The sequence below is a fragment of the Eretmochelys imbricata genome, chromosome 4, assembly GCF_965152235.1.
Source record: "Eretmochelys imbricata isolate rEreImb1 chromosome 4, rEreImb1.hap1, whole genome shotgun sequence".
Taxonomy (NCBI): Eukaryota; Metazoa; Chordata; order Testudines; family Cheloniidae; genus Eretmochelys; species Eretmochelys imbricata.
This window is the reverse complement of record NC_135575.1, coordinates 5,702,402-5,727,102: the sequence shown is the minus strand read 5'-3', so window position 1 is coordinate 5,727,102 and position 24,701 is coordinate 5,702,402. Positions and strand designations below refer to the sequence as shown.

The following is a 24,701-nucleotide window of genomic DNA, read 5'->3' as shown; positions in this document are numbered from 1 at the left end:
TGTGCTGTTACACTGGTATTTCCATTATATTTTTATCCTTATAGGCCCCAGTCCTACAAAAATAGATGCAAAAATGATCTTGCACATAGATAAATTCACCAGAATGAGTCCCACTGGAGCCAGTCACACTGCTTGCATGACTAGAGTTACATATGTGGCTAGGAATTTGCAGGATCTGGGTCTTAGAAGACTGGAGCTTCCAGACTAAGGGTGTGTGTGTGTGAGAGAGAATTTTTTTCAGGTCCAGGATTGAGGGAGATGGGAAGATTCTGGATTTAGGTGTGCTGTGCTTGTGCTTCTGTAACTTCTAAAGTGCATCACGCAAGCTGTTAGTGCGTATTGTGGACATGAGGCTTTTGTGCTGTCTTCAAAACCTGATGGATGACTTCAGTGAAATTTACATCACGTGCACAGCCACAACAGTATTTTTATGTGTGAAAACTACAAATAGCATAACGGAGGAGTCATTTCTTATCTAGTCTCACCCTACTTCTGCACTATTGTCATGAGCATTGCAAGCATTGGGCTCAAGATCCTGAAATATTTGCAGAGCCTCAAGAAGAACCGAATGAATAGGGAGCATGACGGTTTCATGGAGGACAGATTGCTATGGGACACACAGAGAACCAATTCGAGGTTGGTGGTGGTGGTCTCAGAGTGGCTTCAGATAGTGGGGCACTGATTCTCGGACCAAGAAACAAGCACGAGCTGGTAGTATCACATTGTAATACAGGGTTGGGATGAAGAGCTGTGGATGCAGAACTTTCAGATGCACAATGCCAGATTTCTGGATCTGTGCACTGAGCTCATTCCAGCCCTCCGTTGCAGGGACACCAAAATGAAAACTGCACTGACAGTGGAGAAGCAAGTAGTGACTGCACTGTGGAAACTTGTAACACCAGATCGCTATTGGTCACTCGGGAATAATTTGGAGTCAGGAAATGCACGCTGAGGGTCGTTGTGATGCAAGCATGCAGGACCATTATTCACCTCCTGCTATGCAGGACTGTGACTCTAGGCAATGCACAGGACATGGTTGATGGATTTGCAGCAGTGAGGTTCCTGAATTGCAGTGGAGCGATAGACAACACCCATGTATCCATTTTGGCACAAGCCCATGTTCATATAATCATAGAATATCAGGGTTGGAAGGGACCTCAGGAGGTCATCTAGTCCAACCCCCTGCTCAAAAGCAGGACCGATCCCCGACTAAATCATCCCAGCCAGGGCTTTCTCAAGCCTGACCTTAAAAACTTCTAGGGAAGGAGATTCCACCACCTCCCTAGGTAACACATTCCAGTGTTTCACCAGCCTCCTAGTGAAAAAGTTTTTCCTAATATCCAACCTAAATCTCCCCCACTGCAACTTGAGACCATTACTCCTTGTTCTGTCATCTGCTACCACTGAGAACAGTCTAGAGCCATCCTCTTTGGAATCCCCCTTTCAGGTAGTTGAAAGCAGCTATCAAATCCCCCCTCATTCTTCTCTTCTGAAGACTAAACATCCCCAGTTCCCTCAGGCTCTCCTCATAAGTCATGTGTTCCAGTCCCCTAATCAATTTTGTTGCCCTCTGCTGGACTCTTTCCAGTTTTTCCACATCTTTCTTGTAGTGTGGGGCCCAAAACTGGACACAGTACTCCAGATGAGGCCTCACCAATGTCGAATAGAGGGGAACGATCACGTCCCTTGATCTGTGGGCAATGCCCCTACTTATACATCCCAAAATGCCATTGGCCTTCTTGGCAACAAGGGCACACTGTTGACTCATATCCAACTTCTCGTCCACTGTAACCCCTAGGTCCTTTTCTGCAGAACTGCTGCCGAGCCATTCGGTCCCTAGTCTGTAGTGGTGCATTGGATTCTTCCATCCTAAGTGCAGGACTCTGCACTTGTCCTTGTTGAACCTCATCAGATTTCTTTTGGCGCAATCCTCCAATTTGTCTAGGTCCCTCTGTATCCTATCCCTACCCTTCAGCGTACCTATCACTCCTCCCAGTTTAGTGTCATCTGCAAACTTGCTGAGGGTGCAATCCACACCATCCTCCAGATCATTTATGAAGGTATTGAACAAAAACCGACCCCTGGGGCACTCCACTTGATACCGGCTGCCAACTAGACATGGAGCCATTGATCACTACCCGTTGAGGCCGACAATCTAGCCAACTTTCTATCCACCTTATAGTCCATTCATCCAGCCCATGCTTCTTTAACTTGCTGGCAAGAATACTGTGGGAGACTGTGTCAAAAGCTTTGCTAAAGTCAAGGAACAACACGTCCACTGCTTTCCCTTCATCCACAGAACCAGTTATCTCGTCATAGAAGGTAATTAGATTAGTCAGGCATGACTTGCCCTTGGTGAATCCATTCTGACTGTTCCTGATCACTTTCGTCTCCGCTAAGTGCTTCAGAATTGATTCCTTGAGGACCTGCTCCATGATTTTTCCGGGGACTGAGGTGAGGCTGACTGGCCTGTAATTCCCCGGATCCTCCTCCTTCCCTTTTTTAAAGATGGGCACTACATTAGCCTTTTTCCAGTCTTCTGGGACCTCCCCTGATCGCCATGAGTTTTCAAAGATAATGGCCAATGGCTCTGCAATCACATCCGCCAACTCCTTTAGCACTCTCGGATGCAACGCATCTGGCCCCATGGACTTGTGCTCGTCCAGCTTTTCTAAATAGTCCCGAACCACTTCTTTCTCCACAGAGGGCTGGTCACCTTCTCCGCATGCTGTGCTGCCCAGCGCAGTAGTCTGGGAGCTGACCTTGTTCGTGAAGACAGAGGCAAAAAAAGCATTGAGTACGTTAGCTTTTTCCACATCCTCTGTCACTAGGTTGTCTCCCTCATTCAGTAAGGGGCCCACACTTTCCTTGACTTTCTTCTTGTTGCTAACATACCTGAAGAAACCCTTCTTGTTACTCTTAACATCTCTTGCTAGCTGCAACTCCAGGTGTGATTTGGCCTTCCTGATTTCACTCCTGCAAGCCTGAGCAATATTTTTATACTCATCCCTGGTCATTTGCCCAATCTTCCACTTCTTGTAAGCTTCTTTTTCGTATTTAAGAGCAGCAAGGATTTCACTGTTAAGCCAAGCTGGTCGCCTGCCATATTTACTATTCTTTCTACACATTGGGATGGTTTGTCCCTGTAACCTCAATAAGGATTCTTTAAAATACAGCCAGCTCTCCTGGACTCCTTTCCCCCTCATGTTATTCTCCCAGGGGATCTTGCCCATCAGTTCCCTGAGGGAGTCAAAGTCTGCTTTTCTGAAGTCCAGGGTCTGTATTCTGCTGCTCTCCTTTCTTCCTTGTGTTAGGATCCTGAACTCGACCATTTCATGGTCACTGCCTCCCAGGTTCCCAACCACTTTTGCTTCCCCTACTAATTCTTCCCGGTTTGTGAGCAGCAGGTCAAGAAGAGCTCTGCCCCTAGTTGGTTCCTCCAGCACTTGCACCAGGAAATTGTCCCCTACATTTTCCAAAAACTTCCTGGATTGCCTGTGCACCGCTGTATTGCTCTCCCAGCAGATATCAGGGTGATTGAAGTCTCCCATGAGAACCAGGGCCTGCGATCTAGTAACTTCTGCGATTGCCAGAAGAAAGCCTCTTCCACCTCATCCCCCTGGTCCGGTGGTCTATAGTAGACTCCCACCACGACATCACCCTTGTTGCTCACACTTCTAAACTTAATCTAGAGACTCTCAGGTTTTTTTGCAGTTTCATACTTGAACTCTGAGCAGTCATACTGCTCCCTTACATACAGTGCTACTCCCCCACCTTTTCTGCCCTGCCTGTCCTTCCTGAACAGTTTATATCCATCCATGACAGTACTCCAGTCATGTGAGTTATCCCACCAAGTCTTTGTTATTCCAATCACATCATAATTCCTTGACTGTGCCAGGACTTCCAGTTCTCCCTGCTTGCTTCCCAGGCTTCGTGCATTTGTATATAGGCACTTGAGGTAACCTGCTGATCGCCCCTCTTTCTCAGTATGAGGCAGGAGCCCTCCCCTCTCACACGCTTCTGCTCGTGCCTCCTCCTGGTATCCTACTTCCCCACTTACCTCAGGGCTTTGGTCTCCTTCCCCCGGTGAACCTAGTTTAAAGCCCCCCTCACTAGGTTAGCCAGCCTGCTTGCAAAGATGCTCTTCCCTCTCTTGGTTAGGTGGAGCCAGTCTCTGCCTAGCACTCCTCCTTCCTGGAACACCATCCCGTGGTCAAAGAATCCAAAGCCTTCTCTCCGACACCACCTGCGTAGCCATTCGTTGACTTCCACGATTCGACGGTCTCTACGCAGGTGGATTTTTTCCTTCCACGGGGAGGATGGACGAGAACACCACTGGCACCTCAAACTTCTTCCCAGAGCCACGTAGTCCGCAGTGATCCGCTCAAGGTCATTCTTGGCAGTATCATTGGAGCCCGCGTGGGGAAGCAGGAACGGGTAGCGATCTGAGGGTTTGATGAGTCTCGGCAGTCTCTCCGTCACATCGCGAATCTTAGCTCCTGGCAAGCAGCAGACTTCACGGTTTTCCCGGTCGGGGCGGCAGATAGATGACTCAGTCCCCCTGAGGAGAGAGTCCCCGACCACCACCACCCGCCTCCTTCTCTTGGGAGCAGTGGTCATGGAACCCCCAACCCTAGGACAGTGCATCTCATGCCTTCCAATCGGCGGAGTCTCCTTCTGCTCCCTTCCCTCAGACGTATCATCTGGTCCACTCTCCGCATTAGTACCTGTGGAGAGAACATGAAAACGGTTACTTACCTGTATCTGCCCTGCTGGTACATGGACGTTCCCCTTTTTTCTTCTGGAGGTCACATGATGCCAAATTTCTTCACCATCTTTCTGTCCCCGATGTGCAGCCTGCTCTGAATCTTCAGAACCTTGTACCTGTAGAAGCCTATCCTGACATCCGTCCAGGAAATCTTCAGTTTCTCTTATGCAACGCAGGGTTGATACCTGTTGCTCCAGACCTTGAACCTTCTCTTCCAGTATGGAGACCAGCATGCACTTTGTACAGACAAAGTCACATCTGTCCTGTGGAAGAGAGACAAACATAGCACATCCAGTGCAGGTCACAACAGCTGAACACTCCCCATCCATATTACCTTCCTTCTACGAGCTTCCTCAGGAGTTGTAGTACTTAGAGAATCCGGCAAGATGTAAGCCTCAGTGGGCTCTCCACAGGCAAACTCCCAGGCAAACTCCTTTTGTTAGCTGCTCTGCTGTTTGCTGCCCAGCTGGTTCGCAGCCACTGAGTACATCATAAGAAAGGGCTACTTTTCTATGGTTATGGAAGCATTGGTGGATCACTGGGAATGCTTCACTGACATCACTGTTGGCTGGTCAGGGAAGATGCATGACACTTGTATCTTTAAGAACACAGGACTGTTCAGAAAACTACAAGCAGGGACTTTTTCCTGGTAGATGGATTACCACAGGGAATGTTGAAATACCACTCGTGATCCTGGGCGACCCAGCCTCCCCCTTACTCCCCTGGCCAATGAAGCTGTACACTGGCCACCTTGACAGCACCAAGGAATGGTTCAACTCCCTGCACGGCAGGTGCAGAATGACAGAATGATTGATTGAAGGGCAGCTGGTTGTATTTACTCACAAGATTGGATCTCAGTGAGAAAAATACCCCAATGGTTATAGCTGCCTGCTGTGTCCTGCATGATATATATGAAGCAAAGAGGGAAACGTTTTTGCTGGGGTGGAGGTGGAGTGACTGTCTGCTGAGTTTGAACAGCCGGCTACAAGGGCTATTAAAAGAGCTCAACATGGAGCTATGCAGTTCAACAAGATTTTGAAAGACCATTTTAATAGTGAGCCAGAGTAGTGAGTGGTGGTGTGGTCCTGTGGCCTAGTAGGAATCCTGTGGTGATTGCTGTAACGTTGTCAGTGTACCTATGAATTTTAATTGTGACTGAATCCGAGTTGTGTGACATTATGCAGTAACAGGAAATTGATGGGTTTCAGAATTGCTGAGCATTCTGCTGCATGTATTGTAAAATAGTTATGTTCAAAATAATTTTATTCTGTAACAGAATTCAGTGCAACTCCATCCCCATGCAATTTTAAAACAAATACTTTAAAAAACTAATAAAAACGTGATAAATTAAGAGCACAGAACTTATGAAGAGAAAAGAACATGCACATCCATTTCAGCTACGCATACACCAATGGTGGCTTTCAAAGGCCTGGGTCTGTGACGTTGCAATTGTCTTCAGTGTCCCCCAGGGTGGAGTGGTGGGGGTAGTGCAGTGACCCCGAGGCCATGTGGAATGTTGGGGGGAGGTTAATGGGAAGGTCCCGCTATTGAGTTCGCAGTGGGCTGCAGAGGGAGGCAAGCCCGGGCTTGTTGAACCTGCAGGTCCAGCAGAGTCTGCAGCATCTGTGTTTGCTGTCTGAGAATCTCTCCATTATGTCCTGGTGCCTCTCCCTCTCCTTTTCCTGCTGGGACTCCTGGGCCTGTCTCCTCTCCACTCTTTCCTTCTCCAGGCTGTCCGCAATGTTCATCCTCCAGGCCCTGTGTTCGTGGTTCGATGCAGCGCTGGCTTGCAGGGTCCCATTGAACGTGTCATCCCGAGTCCTCTTCTTTCTCCTCCTTATCTGGCTTAGGTGTTCTGTGGGTGTGGGGGGGAGACCCTGAAGGCCACAGAGGCAGCAGCTGAAGATACAACACACAGCGGTACATTGTCAGCACATTCACTACAGAGAGCGAAACTACCGCTGCTGAACTCACTCCCCCTGCTCCCCTAACATTGTAAACTCTACATTCTCACTTGGGATTGGGATTGCGCATGGCCCCACTCGCAGCACCAGCCCTGGTGAGTATGGCCCACTGGGGTTGGGGAGATGCGGAGGGAATTGCTCACTGGCATGATTCTCTTGGCACAGGGCAGTGGCACTGAGCACTGGCACCATTTCCTACAGACGGGGGTGATTTTAGCTGATCTCTCACTCGTGAGTGTAACAAAGGCAGAGAGAGCAAAGCTGCTGCTAGGATCCCGAAGCCCCCAGGGTCCATATGCTGCTGGCCTGTGCACTCCAGTGTCGCCTGCTGAAGTTATCGCTGACTGGCATGGGAAAGTGTCCCACCGCGGCGGAAGAGATAAGGCTGCCTTCTCTAGAAACCTTCAGCAGGGGATTGCAGACACCTCCATGAAAGTTTCATCGAGATCTCGATGGAGGATTCACGAGACATGCCGCTGCACATAAACAGACTGCTCCACTTGGCCCCCTTGGCCTAACGAGGGGAATGAAAAGCAGGTAGCAACTCTACCTCTCTTGGTTGTAACCCTCTTCTAGCACGAGTAAAGTAATGAAAAGTCAACAGTTGTGTCCTGCCATTTTGGGGATGCCATCCCTGTAATGGAAAAGTTATCTACGCACCTACCTGAGGTGCCTTCCCCTGCATCAGGCTCACCTGTGCTCCACTGGTGGAACTGGCTGGACGGCAGCGAAGTCAAAAACAGGTCCTGGCTGTCTGCGCAGGTGGATCCCACCGGTTGCCTGACCCCATACTCCTCTTCCTCACTTTTCACAGCAGGGACCTGTGGCTCGGGGTCCTCAGAGGTAGCCATAGTGCTGTAGGGGGTGGTGGTGGGGTCTGAGGATGGCATGTAGCTCTTTGTAAAAGTGATAGGTCTGCGGCTCAGCCCCACATTGACTGTTGGCCTCACTGGCCTGCTTTCACATGGCACTGCTGTTGTCCCTGTCGTGCCCCTCCTCCTGCTTCCCCCGAGCAATCTGCTCGTAGATGTCCAAGTTTCTGTGGCTGGATTGGAGCTGTGTCTGTGCAGCCTGTTCTCCCCATCAGCCCACGAGATCCAATATCTCCTGTCTGCTCCAGGCTGGAGTGTGCACTTGGCATGGTTAGTTGGGAAGCTCCACTCAACAGTGGAGAGCTGCTAAGTGTGCTCACCAAGCTGGGCAATGAGAAAAAGGAATTTCAAAAATTCGCCAGGCTTTGTAGGGAAGGGGCTTCCGGTCTCCATGACCTCTGTGCAGTGGATTTCACAATGGTAACCAGCGTGGTCAGTGTGGAGCATTGCGAGACAGCAGCTGGAGGACAGTTAGGGTCAATGTAACTAATGCAGAGTCTACCTTTTGCGTTGCGTCGACTTAAGCACATCGATTGTGGGTCTCCCCTGCTTGGGCAGAGGTGTTACTATGTCAGCGTAATGGGGTGCTTTCATTGGTGGGAGACCAATTTGAGTGTAGACACGTGCACAACTAGGTCAATGTAAACTGCCTTTTGTTGAGCTAAGCACGTAGTGTAGACCAGGCCTTAGTTACGTATCACAGCTCCAGTTTGCACTTGGTTCACGTTTGGGAAATGTTCTTCACAGCCATAAGCACTAGAGGCCTGATTTCTTTTTAAGTGAAAACTCTGGAACGTGAGACACAGCCTCCAGGGGAAAGTATTGACTCGCTGAGCTCTCACACACTGGCCCAGTTCAGCCCCTTCTAACGCTCTTCTCTGTATGTATCTCACAGGAAGTCACATAAATACCTAAATAATGCAACATTCCCAAAGACAGGTTTCAGAGTAACAGCCGTGTTAGTCTGTATTCGCAAAAAGTAAAGGAGTACTTGTGGCACCTTAGAGACTAACCAATTTATTTGAGCTCATGCTCAAATAAATTGGTTAGTCTCTAAGGTGCCACAAGTACTCCTTTACTCATTCCCAAAGAGTTGCCACTCTGGTTAATTTGTGTTTTTTATTGTCAAGTGAGTGAACTCTTCTTATAAGAAAGAATAAGAAACCAGTGAGAACTTTAAAGCCAGTCTTGCAAGAGAACAAACAAGCATAAACATTGATTGATGTTTGTCAGCAGTTATCAAGGTCTTGTTTCTTTCACAGGAGGTGAGCCAGGCTTTGCTCTAGGAGGCAAATACTATTTCTATAAGTCAGGATTTGGCTAGTTACATACTTTTAATATGTTTTTATGGTGGAAAATAACGAGGGGAGAATCAGAATATGTGGCCCAGAGGGAAGGGTGCTGACTTAGGAGACCCAGGTTCTGTCCCCGCTCTACCACAAATTCTTTTTGCGACCTAAGGCAAATCTGTGTGCCTCAGTTCCCCATCTATACAATTGGGATAACAATATGGCCTTACCTCACAGGGGTGTTGAGGGTAAAGACAACAAAGGTTGTCAGTTGCTCAGGTAGCACCATAATGGAGGCTATATAGATACTTAACCACGCTATGCTCTCTTATCTTATTTCCCTCCCAGTCACCGTGCCTCATTGGCTCCTCTCTCGTGTTTTTTATGCTGCCCAGTGCTGGCAAACAAGGCAGAAACACATGCCTGTGGGTGTTCATGGCACATTCTGCATGTGGTGTGGGGAGGGCCAGATAGAGATCACCATTTAATTAAGATAGTGGAACTTGGCTTTATCTCGGTTTTGTTTCCTACAGGACCAAAATGTCTTTGACTCAAAGAAAAAGGTGAAATTGACCAATGCAGAAGGCGTGGAGCACAAACTCTCCAAGAAACAGCTCCAAGCCATCGAATTCAACAAAGCTTTACTGGCTATGTACACCAATCAGGTAGAGAACTGTCCTGTGTCTGCTGGGTACAGATTTACAACCAGTCACAGGAGTTTGTTTAAGCAGAAATGTAATCCAGTTGAGCTAGTTAAGTATCAGAGGGGTAGCCATGTTAGTCTGGATCTGCAGAAGTGGCAAAGAGTCCTGTGGCACCTTATAGACTAACAGACGTATTGGAGCAACAGCTTTTGTGGGTGAATACCCACTTCGTCGGATGCATGGAGTGGAAATTTCCAGAGGCAGGTATAAATATGCAAGCAAGAATCAGGCTAGGGATAACGAGGTTAGTTCAATCAGGGAGGATGAGGCCCTCTTCTAGCAGTTGAGGTGTGAACACCAAGGGAGAAGAAACGGCTTTTGTCGTTGGCTAGCCAGTCACGGTCCTTGTTTCATCCTGAGCTGATGGTGTCAAATTTGCAAATGAATTGAAGCTCGGCAGTTTCTCTTTGAAGTCTGGTCCTGAAGTTTTTTTGCTGCAGGATGGCTACCTTTACATCTGCTATTGTGTGTCCAGCGAGGTTGAAGCGTTGTCCTACAGGTTTTTGTATATTGCCATTCCTAATATCTGAGGAATTGAGCTAGTTAGATTTCCATAGACTGTTCTTTCCCCCTCAAAATAGTCAGGATGTTATCCAGAGATGCTAGATTTTTCAGAAGTGCTCAGCACCCAGCAGCTCCTATTGAGAATAATCTTTTTGCTGAGGCCTTTTGATGATCTGGCCAATTCATTTAGGTGCCTAAATCGGAGATGAGCATTTAAAAAAAAAAAAGTCTGGCCCATAATGTTTAATACCTATCAGGGAAACGTCATGTGACTGTCCTGGTGAATGTATTGTTTGTTAAAATAGTATTGACTGGGTATCTACAGGTTGAGAAGAAATTGTGCATTGCTATACATGAGAACATGTGCATACCGCTGTTCTTGTTAACAAGGACCAATAATATCCATTGCCAAAATGAAAACACAGGAATAATGGATTTGGTACTAATATCGGGTCCATGAAGCTCAGTGCTTTGGATGCGTGAGCTTTGTAGAAGTCTAAATAACTAACAAAAGATACTATCTGTTTTCTAGATCACAGAGACCTACCTGTACAGGCACTTCATGGGCTTACACACTGGCTGCTGATGGCAGCTTTCGGTGTGGTCCTGTAGTGAGGGAGATTCTGAGTCACTCTAGCAAGAAATAAATACCTGGAGTTGCATGTACGCAGAAACTGAGATTTATCCTTTGTCTATTACAGTATCTGGTAGAAGAGGTGTGCTGGGCATTTTCACATGGTTCCCCTTCCATTTCCTGTAAAATCAGACTCCGCCCCTGTGTGTGTGTCTAGCTCCTCTGTCTTCCACACAGACATTCTGGTGGAAAAACAAGGGAGAACTTTTGGGAAGAATTCATATGATGGTGGCTTGTACAGCACCTCACTTGGAGAGTCTCTTCCCAGATAATGTATTTATTACTGCCGTAGCACCTACAGGCTCTGATGCTGATTGAACTAGGCACTGGATGCACATAAGTCTGTCTCTGCCCTCACACTGCTTGCAGCCTGAGCGTCTAGGCAGATGTAACGAACTGGCAGGAGGAGCACAAGGGGGTAATGAGGTGGCTCTGGCCAGTGTAGTAACCAGCTGCCTGCCCACTGAGTGTTGCGTAGGAGAGATGTAGAGGAGTGCAGAGTGATGGCTGTAGTTGTCACCCAAAGGCCCTGCCATGTGGGAGTCGTGGGTCAGAATCTCCTTGGGCCAGTGACTTTACCTGTTTCCACAGCCTCTACTGCCACCACGTCCTATTCCCCACTGATGGCAGGCGGTGTCTGGCCCCACTAGCCCTTTCGCCCTGTTCTCTCTGTGGGGTTTGCACAGTTGCACTAACTATCCACTAATACTGAGGAAAACGTTCCATTGTGTCCCGTAGGCAGATCAGTGCCGCAAGCTGTCAGCAAGTTTACAGTCCCAGAACCCCGAGCACCTGCTGCCCGTGCTAATCCAGGCTGCCCAGCTCTGTCGAGAGAAGCAGCATTCAGGGGCAATAGAGCTCCTACAGGTGGGTGACTGATCTCCTCCTGCTGGCCAGGAGAGTGGAGCCCTGTTCCCTGCACTGGAACCTGACAGATGGAGCTGGTACAAGGGGCAATTAATAGTCCTGAAACACTGGGCACTGCAGAAGTGGATGTTAGCTCAACTACCCGCAGTGGTCATTGCGTTGTGTAATGGATGTGGCTTACGCAGGGCTCAGTAGTGAGGATGCAGTGACTGGTGTGTGGGGAGAGATGTGGGCACGCCCATGCTCTGATCATGAAGGGTGTGTTCTTTCTGTAAAGGGAGAGCCCCACCTGGAAATGACCCCCTTCACTATGGCGGTGGTGCTAGGGCTGCTTTTCCCACAGGGACATGGTGGGCGCTGGTGCCTGGGGCTGTGCTCCTCTGGAAGGCAAGACTTCACTTCTGGCCTCTCATCCCAAAGGGTGGTGGTGCCCACATTCCTTCTCCAGCCCTTCTCTGGCCTCATCTACATGCACAGGTTGCACTGGTTTACTTAAAATTGGGGTTTAAACCAGTGCTAAAGACTCTGCGGACACTTCGGTTTCAGAGTGCCCTGTTCCTAATCAACCTCTGCTAAATTGAAATAAGCTGGTTTTAAACTGAAGTCGTGTTCGCATGGCACTTTAAACTGGTTTACTTAAACAGGTACAATTTCCTTATGTAAACAAGGCCTTGGACATGGTGTCAGGTGTCACCTGGGACGCTGCATTTGCCAGCTGCTTGCCTAGAGGGAGCAGCTACTGTGTGTGGTGAGGGCATGGACCCTGGGAATTGCTTGTGGTGGAATGGGATGGCACTGTGGGAGGAGTGACAGTCCATGGAAGCAATTCAGGACTCTGGGTGGGGTGGTTCCACTCGAACTGGCTCCCTCCCTGTCTATTCAAATGACACTGTCGAGCTTTTCTTTCTGAAGTTGGTTTTAAAATGGGCCCGGGCCATGGCTGATGCGCTGTGTTCATGAACATGCTCTTTGCTTCTCTCGCTCTCAGGACTTTGCGGAGCAGAGCCCTGCCAACTCGGCGCAGATAAAGCTGACAATGGCCCAGCTGAAAATCGCTCAAGGTACCAGTGCCCTTTTGTGCTGAGAAATGCTTGTTTAATGCTAAGTTTAAAAAAACCCACAATTCTTTGTTGCTGGCCTTAGTGTCCGGAGAGCCAGGACTGAGAGTGGCCTCTTGCTGCTGTGAGCCCCAGCAAGACAGCTCCATCCAGCGTGGGGTTAGAAATACCTTCTCAAACACTGCGCTTCGCAGCCCTGCATGAGGGCTGGGACAACATCTTCACTCCTCATAGTGAGCAGCATTAAAGCAAGATGTACTCTGCATTTGGCCAGAACCATTTTTCTCTTGATTAGTTCTTGGACAGAGCTACACCTGCCCCTCTGGTGTCTCTGAGAGGAGTTACCAGGGGAAGGGATTGTAATTAGGGGATAAAAAGGAAAGGAGTACTTGTGGCACCTTAGAGACTAACAAATTTATTAGAGCATAAGCTTTCGTGAGGTACAGCTCACTTCATCGGATGCATACGAGCTGTAGCTCACGAAAGCTTATGCTCTAATAAATTTGTTAGTCTCTAAGGTGCCACAAGTACTCCTTTTCTTTTTTGGATACAGACTAACACGGCTGCTACTCTGAAACCTGTAATTAGGGGATGGCACCTTTTTCGGGGGGGCGGGAGGGAAATTAAGCCTGGGAGGGGCGGGCCTCTTCTCTTTTCACCATGGATGGGGGGGTGAGAAATGAGGAGACTTTCTCCCGTTCCTTGTCTCTTGCTGCCCTTTCTTCTCAGAAGGATGCCTGCAATCCCATAGTACGGCACCTCTTGCCGAGAGGGGTGCCCTATGGAGATCAGTGCTCCTGCCTGAACCTGGCGTTGTCCATGCAATGTGGGGGGGGTTGTGTGCCCCAGGGGGCATGGCCTGTGGAACAAGTGGAGGGCAGCCCTGGGCACTGTGCTGATGGCTGGCGTTCACCACATTGACAATGGGCTGATGTGTGTGCCTCAGCCTGACCCGAGAGAGGAAGCAGGACAGCTGGACACTGAGAGTCAGCGGGGGCAGGGGAAAGGGGAAGGGGAATTCATATTAATGTGGTTGGTGCGGGATTGACCCTTTCCTGAGTGGCTGCAGAAGTGCATACTGGAAAGCTTGGGGATCTGCGTGTTGAAATGGCTGGCTGTTGCTGATTGCATGTCACTCAAGTTTTAAAGTTCCCCTCGAGCTACCTCAAATATGCACTACCCAGCATCCAGTACTTGGCATGGGCCGTACTCCATTGTGCCTGCAATGGGTGGGACTATTCAGGAGAAATAAGGGGGCAGGATCTGGCCCCGCACTGCGTGGGGTGGGGAGAATGGGGAAGGGGTCAAAGCACATGGTGTTGGCCCAGCTTTGCTCTCATTGAAGTTTGTGATAAAACTTGCACTGGCATCAGTCGGAGCAGGCAGGCCAGAGCTGTTTTAGGTTTGTTCTGAAATCGTAAATAATACACCTAGTTGCTGATGCTCCATTCCCTCTCATAGGGAAGTAAAGCATTGCTCTGGACCCACTGCTTCTAGCATTGGAGGTGGGGATGAGCCCTTTGCATGTGGTAGCAGCCTTGGGCGTGCTGGACACTTAGGTGGGAAGCCCAGTAGGTGCTGGGGTTGCTGCAAAAGCTGTTTAGTCTGAGAATGAGAGGAGCACTGTTGGGACTGACGTTTCTTCCCCATGAATGGCCAGCGATTGTGTTGTCTTAAGAATAATAGTGGAGAAAACCTCTTCGCAGCTGGCCTTGCAGGCAGAGGAGTGCAGTGGCTGGTTGGTGTATGCTGACTTCCCCAGGGAGACTCTGAGGGCAGGGGGATCCAGGATGGAGAACAGGGGCAGGGAAAGCATTGCTGTTTAAATTGCATTATTTTCCCTTCTTTCTCTAAGGCAGCGTCACCAAAGCATGCATCATCTTGAGGAGTATAGAAGAGCTGAAGCATAAGCCAGGCATGGTGAGTGGCAGTTAACAGGCACCATCCCAGAATACCATCATCCTTTTCATGCTCCTTCCTTGTTTCTGTTTTCCTGTCTCCTTAGCTACTCCTGGGCTGAGATTCAGATCTGGGTGCCCAGCGTTGGTCTCAGTCTGCTGGTCTGCTTGCACAGTGGGGCTTGGTTGCTGAGATTTTTGATACACAGCATTATGCCTCAGAGTAGATGTTAGACCTTTAGGTAGCTCACTTATTGTGGTGAAAGCCAGCCAGACAAAGGGTAATAACTTGCATCAGGGTCCCCAAACTTGTTTTTAGAGTGGACAACTTCCCTCTCGTTCATAGTTGCACGGACCTGCCTCCCCTTCCTCCAGCACTCCCTTAACAGCCCTAGGGCAGCTACAGGAATTGCTTGCCCAGTAAGCAGTGTTGGGGAAGTATCAAACACATTTTTAAGCTGCTCTATGTGGCAGTGAGCAGTGGGAAGCAAGGAGGAGCCAGTATTGTAAGACCTTCCAGCTCCCCCCAGGGACCCAGCAGCAGCAAGTGCCCTGCCGACCATTGTGGTGGTGAGAGAACAGTGTAGGAGCCTTGGCTTTTCCAATTAAGTAATTTTCTCATCCCTTATCCTCTATTGATCCGAAACCTTTTAAAAACAGTTCTCCTGGGCTGTTTCGACCATTGCAGTAATGTCCTAGCTGTACTGGGGAGGATAATCCCAGGGGGCGGCTGCTGCCTCCAAATTCCATTGTAGTAGTTCGTTCCATTCCCTTTTTTTTCAGCAATTCTTTTAATAACGGGTTTACATGAAAAGTACCTTAAAATGATCACTTACAAGTAACGCCAGTCCCGTGGCTGCACGCTGACTGTTGTTGGGGTTTGCAGGTGTCTGCATTGGTGACGATGTACAGTCATGAAGAAGACATTGACAGTGCTATTGAGGTCTTCACGCAAGCTATCCAGTGGCACCAGGGATACCAGGCAAGTAGATCAGGTCAGACAATACATTTGAGAGGTGAAGCTACTTTTTGTCCCTTGCTAACTTGCTGGAGACCAGCTGTTCCTGTCCAGCTCCCACCTGTCTGTCCCCTGGAGAGGAGCAGTCTCCTTGCCAACGGCTCACTACCTCTGATGAGATGTTGGGGGGCCAGGGAACATTCTACTCCATGTCTGCCTCTGTCTCTGACATGCTGCTTGCACCAGGTTTGTCATTCAGACCAATGGCAAGTCTGCAGTGTGGGAAAAATGGCAGACTCTTTTCCAGCTCTTCCAGTGCCTGTCAGGTTATAGATTCTGGAGGCTAGCAGAGGGAACATCGCAGTGTTGTCCCTCTTCCCATGTTGACGTTGGAGCAGCAGCAGTCAGTTGGCTTTTTGCATGCACTTGAGGAGAAGGAAAAGCTTGAGCAGAAGAGCTTCAGAGGGGGAGACTGATTCCAGCCCGGCAGCCTGCTGGCTGTACTCAGTTAATTGGAACGTCAGGCTGCTGAAAGGAGCCAGTTGGAGTCTGTCTGAGCGGAGTGATGGTTCCGTTGGGGGCTTAGTGATTCGTTCCTGGAACCTGGTTATTTTGGGGCTGGAGGTACAATTATTTCAGCAAACAGTGAATTGCCGGAAAAAGTGTGACCCCCATGGGAAGTGTTCTCACAAAGCTGCGTTGGCATTGGCTGTTTCCTTTGTTTCTCTCTTCCCTGGTTTTCTATCAGCAAGGACACTTGGTTTTCCAAAATGTGTCTGCCTGCACTTGTTCCTTACCTGATGATCTGATGCCTTGGCTAGTCACTGGGGAAATGGCTGATGTCCTAAGCGAGGCTGACTGCAGGTTGCAAATCATCATCAGCAGCAGACTGTTAGTTTTCCGTGATTGTCAAACGCTGGCTAAAATGCCTGTCCCCTTCCCATTTTCACCCCCTCCTCCCAATTCTGTTGCTCTGGGGCTGCTGGCAGGGTTAGTAGCTGTGTTTGTTAAGAACCAGGCAGAGGAACTGGAGATTATTCTTACATATGAGGGGTCTCCGAACAAGGGGCTAGGTTGTGCTAGCACCATCTGGGTGTGAAGGGGCAGGGAAAGTGCGTGAGGGCTGTGCACAGGGGCCAGGAGCAATCCTGCCACTTACACTCTTGGTAAATACGCAACCCAAAGACTGAGCTGTGGACCCACCCCCTTCTACACCAGCCAGCAGCGCTAGGCTCAGAGCATTGGTTGCAGGAGGTAACGCAGGCATGAATATTAAGTAACAGCCATTTGTGTACTGTATTAATGAGCTGACAGCCTGTTTCCACCTCAGGCTCATACAGGTAGCTGCTGCTGAACAAACCACGTCTCCTTTCCCAGCCCCGTCTAACATGCGTAGTGGTTTAATGCTACAGACTGCCAAGCCTTTTTCTCACGGAACGGGGAAGAAATTCCTGCAGCTCAGTTCTCCTTCCAGATCACTTGGGTGGGGAGCGTACGTTGGTGTGAGCCAGTCTCTAGTAACGTCAGGAAGCAAAGCAGCCACATCACTGAATTGCTAAGTGCTGTCAAACATGTCTTCATTTGAAGAACCTTGTGATTGCAGCCAAAGTCTCCAGTTCATTTGTCGCTGATAAGGGAAGCAGCCAACTTTAAGCTGAAGTATGGGAGGAAGAAGGAAGCAATCAGCGACCTGGAAGAGCTGTGGAAGTGAGTTCAGGGAGGGGAGAGGGGTATCTTGTTTTCCTTCTGGACTTGAGCCGTGGCCCTGCTGTCTTGTGCACTGAAACATGAGCAGTGCCTGGTCCCCGTGAGGACTGCTCAGGGGTTCTAGAGCCAGATAACGTCTGCTAGCATTTTGGTGACGTCTGAGGCAATAGTTCGTCCTTTTAGACATTGTAAAGGGGCTTCTGGTCAAAGCTGTTCTCCCTGTCCAACCCCTTGGATGAAGTAACTGTTCCAGCAGGCCTAGCCCTGCGATCTGTTGTGGGTTCTTTTGTGTTACATCCTGATAGAAGCTGTGTCTTCCATGTTGGATGCCATGTCTTCTGTTCTCAGCCAGCACCCATTCACTGCGGGAGGAGTTCCCCAGTCTGAATCCAGATGCAGACTGCTGGCACTTCACATTAAAAAGGTTGCAGAGCAGTTTTTAAACTAAGCGATGGGGGAAAGCCGATTGCTGCAGAGGCGCACGTGGATCGGACAGAGACTTCTCTTAGAGGAGAATCTATTGATAGAGATTCTCTTGGTTTTAGTCAGGAGGAGAGGATGGAAGAGGATAAAGTATGGGCCAGATCAGACAAGAAACATTCACATAAAGAATCTGACACATCAGAAAAGGGCAGACAAATAAATATTTACAGGTTTTTAAAGTGCTTGTACACAAATGCTGTAAGTCTAAATAATAAGATGGGTGAACTAGAGTGCTTTGTGTTAAAGGAGGATATCGATATAATGGGCATCACAGAAACCTGGTGGAGTGAGGACAATCAATGGGACACAATCATTCCGGGGTACAAATATATCGGAAGGACAGAACAGGTCGTGCCGGCGGGGGGAGAGTGGCATTATATGTGAAAGAAAATGTAGAATCAAATGAAATAAAAATCTTAAATGAATCCACATGTTCCATAGGATCTCTGTGGATAGTAATTCCATGTTCTAATAAGAATATAACGGAATACAGGGATCTATTATTGACCATCTGACCACAACAGTGATAGTGACGATGAAATGCTAAGGGAGATTAGAGAGGCTATCAGAATAACTCAATAATAGTGGGGGATTTCAATTATCCCCATATTGACTGGGTACATGTCACCTCAGGATGAAATACAGAGACATTATTTCTCGATACTTGAAATGACTGCTTCTTGGAGCAGCTGATAGAGGAACCCACAAGGGGAGAGGCAACTCTTGATCTAGTCCTGAGTGCAGTGCAGGATCTGGTCCAAGAGGTAACTATAACAGGACCACTTGGAAATAGTGACCATAATATAATAACATTTAACATTCCTGTGGTGGGAAGATCACTTCAACAGCCCAACACTGTGGCATTTAATTTCAGAAAGGGGAACTATGCAAAAATGAGGAGGTTAGTTAAACAGAAATTAAATGGTACAGTGACTAGAGTGAACTCCCTGCAAGCTGCATGGATGCTTTTCAAAGACACCATAATAGAGGCTCAACTTAAATGTATACCCCAAATTATAAAACACAGTAAAACAACTAAGAAAGAGCTACCGTGGCTTAACTACCGTGTAAAAGAAGCGGTGAGAGATAAAAAGACATCTTTTAAAAAGTGGAAGTCAAATCCTAGTGAGGTAAATAGAAAGGAGCATAAACACTGCCAAATTAAATTAAAAATGTAATAAGAAAAACTAAAAAGGAGTTTGAAGAACAGCCAGCCGAAAACTCAAAAGGTAATAACAAAATGTTTAAGTACATCAGAAGCAGGAAGCCTGCTAAACAACCAGTGGGACCCCTGGATGCTCGAGATACAAAAGGAGCACTTAAAGATGATAAAGTCATTGCAGAGAAACTAAATTAATTCTTTGCTTCAGTCTTCACAGCTGAGGATGTTAAGAAGATTCCCAAACCTGAGCCGTCTTTTTGTAGGTGACAAATCTGAGGAATTGTCACAGGTTGAAGCATCACTAGTGGAGGTTTTGTAATTAACTAGCAGTAGCAAGTCACTGGGCCCAGCTGGCATTCACCCAAGAGTTCTGAAAGAACTCAAATGTGAAATTGCGGAACTCTTAAGTATGGTTTCAGAGTAACAGCCGTGTTAGTCTGTATTCGCAAAAAGAAAAGGAGTCCTTGTGGCACCTTAGAGACTAACCAATTTATTTGAGCATGAGCTTTCGTGAGCTACAGCTCACTTCATCAGATGCATACCGTGGAAACTGCAGCAGACTTTATATATACACAGAGAATATGAAACAATACCTCCTCCCACCCCACTGTCCTGCTGGTAATAGCTTATCTAAAGTGAGCAACAGGTTAGGCCATTTCCAGCACAAATCCAGGTTTTCTCACCCTCCACCCCCCACACAAATTCACTCTCCTGCTGGTGATAGCCCATCCAAAGTGACAACTCTTTACACAATGTGCATGATAATGAAGTTAGGCCATTTCCTGCACAAATCCAGGTTCTCTCACTCCCTCACCCCCCTCCAAAAACCCACCCCCATACACACACAGACTCACTCTCCTGCTGGTAATAGCTCATCCAAACTGACCACTCTCCAAGTTTAAAACCAAGTTAAACCAGAACATTGGGGGAGGGGGGGTAGGAAAAAACAAGAGGAAATAGGCTACCTTGCATAATGACTTAGCCACTCCCAGTCTCTATTTAAGCCTAAATTAATAGTATCCAATTTGCAAATGAATTCCAATTCAGCAGTTTCTCGCTGGAGTCTGGATTTGAAGTTTCTTTGTTTTAAGATAGCGACCTTCATGTCTGTGATTGCGTGACCAGAGAGATTGAAGTGTTCTCCGACTGGTTTATGAATGTTATAATTCTTGACATCTGATTTGTGTCCATTTATTCTTTTACGTAGAGACTGTCCAGTTTGACCAATGTACATGGCAGAGGGGCATTGCTGGCACATGATGGCATAAATCACATTGGTGGATGTGCAGGTGAACGAGCCTCTGATAGTGTGGCTGATGTTATTAGGCCCTGTGATGGTGTCCCCTGAATAGATATGTGGGCACAATTGGCAACGGGCTTTGTTGCAAGGATAAGTTCCTGGGTTAGTGGTTCTGTTGTGTGGTATGTGGTTGTTGGTGAGTATTTGCTTCAGGTTGCGGGGCTGTCTGTAGGCAAGGACTGGCCTGTCTCCCAAGATTTCTGAGAGTGTTGGGTCATCCTTTAGGATAGGTTGTAGATCCTTAATAATGCGTTGGAGGGGTTTTAGTTGGGGGCTGAAGGTGACGGCTAGTGGAGTTCTGTTATTTTCTTTGTTAGGCCTGTCCTGTAGTAGGTAACTTCTGGGAACTCTTCTGGCTCTATCAATCTGTTTCTTTACTTCCGCAGGTGGGTATTGTAGTTGTAAGAAAGCTTGACAGAGATCTTGTAGGTGTTTGTCTCTGTCTGAGGGGTTGGAGGGGTTGGAGCAAATGCGGATGAAGATGTCATCAATGTAGCGCAAGTAGAGTAGGGGCTTTAGGGGACGAGAGCTGAGGAAGCGTTGTTCTAAATCAGCCATAAAAATGTTGGCATACTGTGGGGCCATGCGGGTACCCATAGCAGTGCCGCTGATCTGAAGGTATACATTGTCCCCAAATGTGAAATAGTTATGGGTAAGGACAAAGTCACAAAGTTCAGCCACCAGGTTAGCCGTGACATTATCGGGGATAGTGTTCCTGACGGCTTGTAGTCCATCTTTGTGTGGAATGTTGGTGTAGAGGGCTTCTACATCCATAGTGGCCAGGATGGTGTTATCAGGAAGATCACCGATGGATTGAAGTTTCCTCAGGAAGTCAGTGGTGTCTCGAAGGTAGCTGGGAGTGCTGGTAGCATAGGGCCTGAGGAGGGAGTCTACATAGCCAGACAATCCTGCTGTCAGGGTGCCAATGCCTGAGATGATGGGGCGCCCAGGATTTCCAGGTTTATGGATCTTGGGTAGTAGATAGAATATCCCAGGTCGGGGTTCCAGGGGTGTGTCTGTGCGGATTTGATCTTGTGCTTTTTCAGGAAGTTTCTTGAGCAAATGCTGTAGCTGCTTTTGGTAACTCTCAGTGGGATCATAGGGTAATGGCTTGTAGAAACTCGTGTTGGAGAGCTGCCGAGCAGCCTCTTGTTCATATTCCGACCTATTCATGATGACAACAGCACCTCCTTTGTCAGCCTTTTTGATTATGATGTCAGAGTTGTTTCTGAGGCTGTGGATGGCATTGCGTTCCGCATGGCTGAGGTTATGGGGCAAGTGATGCTGCTTTTCCACAATTTCAGCCCGTGCACGTCGGCGGAAGCACTCTATGTAGAAGTCCAGTCTGCTGTTTCGACCTTCAGGAGGAGTCCACCTAGAATCCTTCTTTCTGTAGTGTTGGTAGGGAGACCTCTGTGGATTAGTATGTTGTTCAGAGGTATTTTGGAAATATTCCTTGAGTCGGAGACGTCGAAAATAGGATTCTAGGTCACCACAGAACTGTATCATGTTCGTGGGAGTGGAGGAGCAGAAGGAGAGGCCCCGAGATAGAACAGCTGCTTCTGCTGGGCTGAGAGTATAGTTGGATAGGTTAACAATATTGCTAGGTGGGTTGAGGGAACCATTGAGGGAGTGAGAGAACCTGGATTTGTGCAGGAAATGGCCTAACTTCATTATCATGCACATTGTGTAAAGAGTTGTCACTTTGGATGGGCTATCACCAGCAGGAGAGTGAATTTGTGTGGGGGGGTGGAGGGTGAGAAAACCTGGATTTGTGCTGGAAATGGCCTAACCTGTTGCTCACTTTAGATAAGCTATTACCAGCAGGACAGTGGGGTGGGAGGAGGTATTGTTTCATATTCTCTGTGTATATATAAAGTCTGCTGCAGTTTCCACGGTATGCATCTGATGAAGTGAGCTGTAGCTCACGAAAGCTCATGCTCAAATAAATTGGTTAGTCTCTAAGGTGCCACAAGGACTCCTTTTCTTTTTAAGTATGGTTTGTAACCTGTCCTTTAAATCAGCTACTGTACCCAGTGACTGGACGATAGCTAATGTAACGCCGATATTTAAGAAGAGCTCTAGAGATGATCCCGGCAGTTATAGACCGGTATGTCTAATGTCAGTACCGGGCAAATTAGTTGAAACAATAGTAAAGAATACAATTGTCAGACACATAGAAGAATATAAATTGTTGCGCAAAAGTCAACATGGTTTCTCTAAAGGGAGATCTAAAGGTCTTACTAATCTATTAAAGTTCTTTGAGTGGGTCAACAAACATGTGGACAAGGGGGATCCAGTGGACATAGTGTACTTAGATTTCCAGAAAGCCTTTGACAAGGTCCCTCACCAAAGGCTCTTACGTAAATTAAGTTGTCATGGGATAAGAGGGAAGATCCTTTCATGGACTGAGAACTGGTTAAAAGACAAGGAACAAAGGGTAGGAATAAATGGTAAATTTTCAGAATGGAGAGGGGTGTTCCCCAAGGGTCAGTCCTAGGACCAATCCTATTCAACTTATTCATAAATGATCTGGAGAAAGGGATAAACAGTGAGGTGGCAAAGTTTGCAGATGATACTAAACTGTTCAAGATAGTTAAGACCAAAGCAGACTGTGAAGAACTTCAAAAAGCTCTCACAAAACTAACTGATTGGGCAACAAAATGGCAAATGAAATTGAATGTGGATAAATGTAAAGTAATGCACACTGGAAAAAATAACCCCAACGATACATACAGTACGATGGGGGCTAATTTAGCTACAACTAATCAGGAGAAAGATCTTGGAGTCATCGTGGGTAGTTCTCTGAAGACGTCCACGCAGTGTGCAGCGGCAGTCAAAAAAGCAAATGGGATGTTAGGAATCATTAAAAAAGGGATAGAGAGTAAGATGGAGAATATCTTATTGCCCTTATATAAATCCATGGTACACCCACATCTTGAATACTGCATACAGATGTGGTCCCCTCATCTCAAAAAAGATATACTGGCATTAGAAAAGGTTCAGAAAAGGGCAACTAAAATGATTAGGGGTTTGGAATGGGTCCCATATGAGGAGAGATTAGAGGCTAGGACTTTTCAGCTTGGAAAAGAGGAGTCTAAGGGGGGATATGATTGAGGTCTATAAAATCATGAGTGGTGTGGAGAAAGTGAAGAAGGAAATGTTATTTACTTGTTCTCATAATATAAGAATTAGGGGCCACAAAATGAAATTAATGGGTAGCAGGTTTAAAACAAATAAAAGGAAGTTCTTCTTCACTCAGTGCACAGTCAACCTGTGGAACTCGTTGCCTGAGGAGGTTGTGAAGGCTAGGACTGTAACAGGGTTTAAAAGAGAACTGGATAAATTCATGGAGGTTAAGTCCATTTATGGCTATTAGCCAGGATGGGTAAGTCCATTTATGGCTATTAGCCAGGATGGGTAAGGAATGGTGTCCCTAGCCTCTGTTTGTCAGAGGGTGGAGATGGATGGCAGGAGAGAGATTACTTGATCATTACCTGTTAGCTACACTCCCTCTAGGGCACCTGACATTGGCCATTGTCGGTAGACAGGATACTGGGCTGGATGGACCTTTGGTCTGACCCAGTATGGTCGTTCTTATGTATCTGAAATTCATATGAACCCCAGACCCTTCTTGATGCTGGCATATTCTGAGGTCTGATCTGCAGCTCTCTCTCCTATTGTGCCAAAAGACAAATCAGCCTGTTTGTGCAGTCTGAGCTAATTGTGGAGAGAAGCAGAGGCAGTGTCGTTTTTTTATAGGGGTAGAAGATTTTCACAGGAGCGACCTTAAAGGAAAAACAAACAAACACACCAATTAAAAGAATGTAGAATAAGAAAATGGGTAAGAAAAATGAAAACAGGCCCTAGATTTCTAGGGTTGTTGGTGGCAGCATGGTCCCTGGGGAGAGGCTAGTCAAAGTGCTTGGCAGTGTGAGGTAGTGAACACGCTGCGGATTGTACTTTGAATCTCAAGGCCTCTATTGGCACCTGCTATTGTATACACTGAAAGCACCTGCCCGGGGCTAGCCAGTGCTGGGCTGAGTGGTTAGCTGTAGTGTACACTTGGGGCATGGCTGGTGTTTGTAGAGTGTTCAGTGAACTTCAGAATGTTTCTTTCTTCTCTTCAAGGCAAAATCCAAGAGATATTCATACTCTGGCCCAGCTCATCTCCGCATACTCCCTCGTAGACCCCGAGAAGGCGAAGGTGTATCCTTTGTGGTGGTGACTGGGCTTGCGGTGGGAAAGGGGTTTTGCTGTCCCTTCGGTTCCCAGAATGTTTTCCTAATGATGTCATGAGTGTTTGGAATTTTTGAGCTGCTTCAGGACCCTTCCAACAGGGACATCAGAGAACCTCTGACCCTGGGGAGAAGTGGGAAGGTCATAGTGCAACTCCACATTAAGGGTGGGCTTTTCAAAGGCGCCTAAGTGAGTTGAGTGCCTAGCTGCTATTTACTTCTGGTAGGATTTGGGTGTCTAATTCCCTTAGGGCTTTTGAATCGCCCCATGGCCCCCCAAAAGCAATGAGAACTT

The 24,701-nt window shown here is 47.6% G+C and overlaps 1 protein-coding gene across 1 annotated transcript in view; it reads left to right on the top strand.

Annotated features, from left to right (window-relative positions):
• Positions 1-24,701, top strand: part of SRP72 (signal recognition particle 72) — a 48,300-nt gene that overhangs the window by 12,899 nt on the left and 10,700 nt on the right. Inside the window, exons 9-15 of the mRNA XM_077814824.1 lie at positions 9,427-9,558; positions 11,474-11,602; positions 12,591-12,663; positions 14,516-14,580; positions 15,445-15,540; positions 17,120-17,223; positions 24,300-24,377. Of these exons, the coding sequence (XP_077670950.1) occupies positions 9,427-9,558; positions 11,474-11,602; positions 12,591-12,663; positions 14,516-14,580; positions 15,445-15,540; positions 17,120-17,223; positions 24,300-24,377 (677 nt within the window). The remainder of the gene's footprint in view (positions 1-9,426; positions 9,559-11,473; positions 11,603-12,590; positions 12,664-14,515; positions 14,581-15,444; positions 15,541-17,119; positions 17,224-24,299; positions 24,378-24,701) is intronic.